The 1,806-nt window shown below is 43.9% G+C and overlaps 1 protein-coding gene across 1 annotated transcript in view; it reads left to right on the forward strand.

Moving 5' to 3' along the window:
* Positions 1-1,806, forward strand: part of AASS (aminoadipate-semialdehyde synthase) — a 29,663-nt gene that overhangs the window by 22,581 nt on the left and 5,276 nt on the right. Inside the window, exon 19 of the mRNA XM_009332272.1 lies at positions 1,565-1,660. Within this exon, the coding sequence (XP_009330547.1) occupies positions 1,565-1,660 (96 nt within the window). The remainder of the gene's footprint in view (positions 1-1,564; positions 1,661-1,806) is intronic.

Here is a 1,806-nt window from a genome sequence, read left to right on the forward strand (position 1 = left end):
TCCAGATCATTGATAAAGATATTGAACAAGACCGGCCCCAAAACTGAGCCCTGGGGAACAGCGCTCGTGACCGGCCACCAACTGGATTGAACTCCATTTACCACAACTCTCTGGGCCCGGCCGTCCAGCCAGTTTTTGACCCAGCGCAGAGTACACCTGTCTAAGCCAACTCCTGTTGCAGTACAACAGGAGTTTTTATTTCTGGGAGGAAGGGAGGCTTGCTTAGCAAAAGAAGATGAAAGGCCAATGTGGGGGAATAAGGGTTACAAATTGCAATAGCTCTCTTTTTGTCAGTTTAGATACAACCTCTTGTTCAGAAGCTAAAAATATGTGGAAGGCATCTAACTCGTCATGAAGTGTTAATATGACAGTATCTACTCTCCCATTGGGTGCCTGGTAAAATTTTCTTCTTTTGTGTGTTAGCACAAGGAAAAGCAAAAATATCAGGGTGACATGAAGAGTTGTTACTGTTGTGCCTCAAGAACGATGTTTCTGTATTTAGTGCTGTTTTCTTAACTCCCAAAGCAGGTCCATCACTTTGGGTTGGGGTGGTGTTGGTAGGGTTGCGTGGAAGAGCTTGCCATACCTCTACCTGCATGGTACCTACATGCCAGAACATAGTGCTGAGGAGGGCAGAAGTTAGTGTTGCGCCTTTGCACATGCTGCTTTGTTGCGGAGCAGAAAGCAATCTGTTCAGTGCGGAGGCTAACATCTTCTCAGAGTGCCTTTTATAGATTAAGCTCAGATAGCTAATGGAGTCAGTTTAAGAAGAGGTGTCACAGAAGGATCTCACTGCAAGGCCATCTGAGCCAATAACCTAGTGCCGGTGGAGGTGGCTCCTAATTATAATTAGCCCTCTGTCAGCGTGCTTTATTTCCACCATTCTGTTTTTTTACAGTATTTCTAGTTACTTGCATGTAAGTGTTTTCAGGTATCCAGCAGCTGTGTGGGAGTGTTAAGGAGATGCAAACAAAAATAAGCAGAAACCAGTTGAGACTTCTTTTATCGTGCAGCCTATTGCAGCCCCTTTTATATACCATTCCACTGCTCTCCTGGTTGTCTCTCTGATATTCCTGAAGGGAAGATACAAACACACAAGATTCTTATCTTTAAAATCAGTTTATCTGATGTCCATACAATCACACTAGTGTAAAACTGGGGTAAGCTGAGTTCAGCATTGGGCTCTCTGTGTTCAGTAGTTTGTTTATGGGCCAGCTGGCAGATACAACCCCGTCTGTAATGACGTGCTGGAGTTTGAACAAGTGCTGGCCAGCTTAGCCCTTTGATCTCATGAACCAATGCTACTTGCCATGGAAGTATTGATGGCAGAATAAGTCATTAAAAAGGGTATTGAAAAAGTAGGGGGAGGGGTGGAGAGGGGCTGGGGAAGGTATTACTCTGTAGCAGTAACCCCACTGGCATCATGTCATTGTGGCTGTCTTCTCATGGGAATAATGCTTAACGCTGCCATGGGTGTGTCCACCACTACATTCAAACCCAGGAGAAATACTCACCTCAGTTTCAAGTGATTGTTATTTTTAACCATGTTATTCTTTTATTTCAGGGATACTCCAAAACTATGGGAGGCTTTGTAAAACTAGGATTAATTAATCCAGATCCTTATCCTTTGCTAAGCTCAACCACGCCACCTCTAACCTGGGTGAGTTACTCTGATTACTCTGCCTTCTTTCCTCTGTTTTATTAATGTTTTTCTTATTGCTAGGCTTGGGTGTGCTTAGCAATGGGAATCCTGTGTTGCATCCTGGTCTTCTCTGCTTTTTGTTCCTGGAAATTAGGAAGATTTTC

This window comes from Pygoscelis adeliae, unplaced genomic scaffold, assembly GCF_000699105.1.
Source record: "Pygoscelis adeliae isolate BGI_AS28 unplaced genomic scaffold, ASM69910v1 Scaffold9, whole genome shotgun sequence".
Taxonomy (NCBI): domain Eukaryota; kingdom Metazoa; phylum Chordata; class Aves; order Sphenisciformes; family Spheniscidae; genus Pygoscelis; species Pygoscelis adeliae.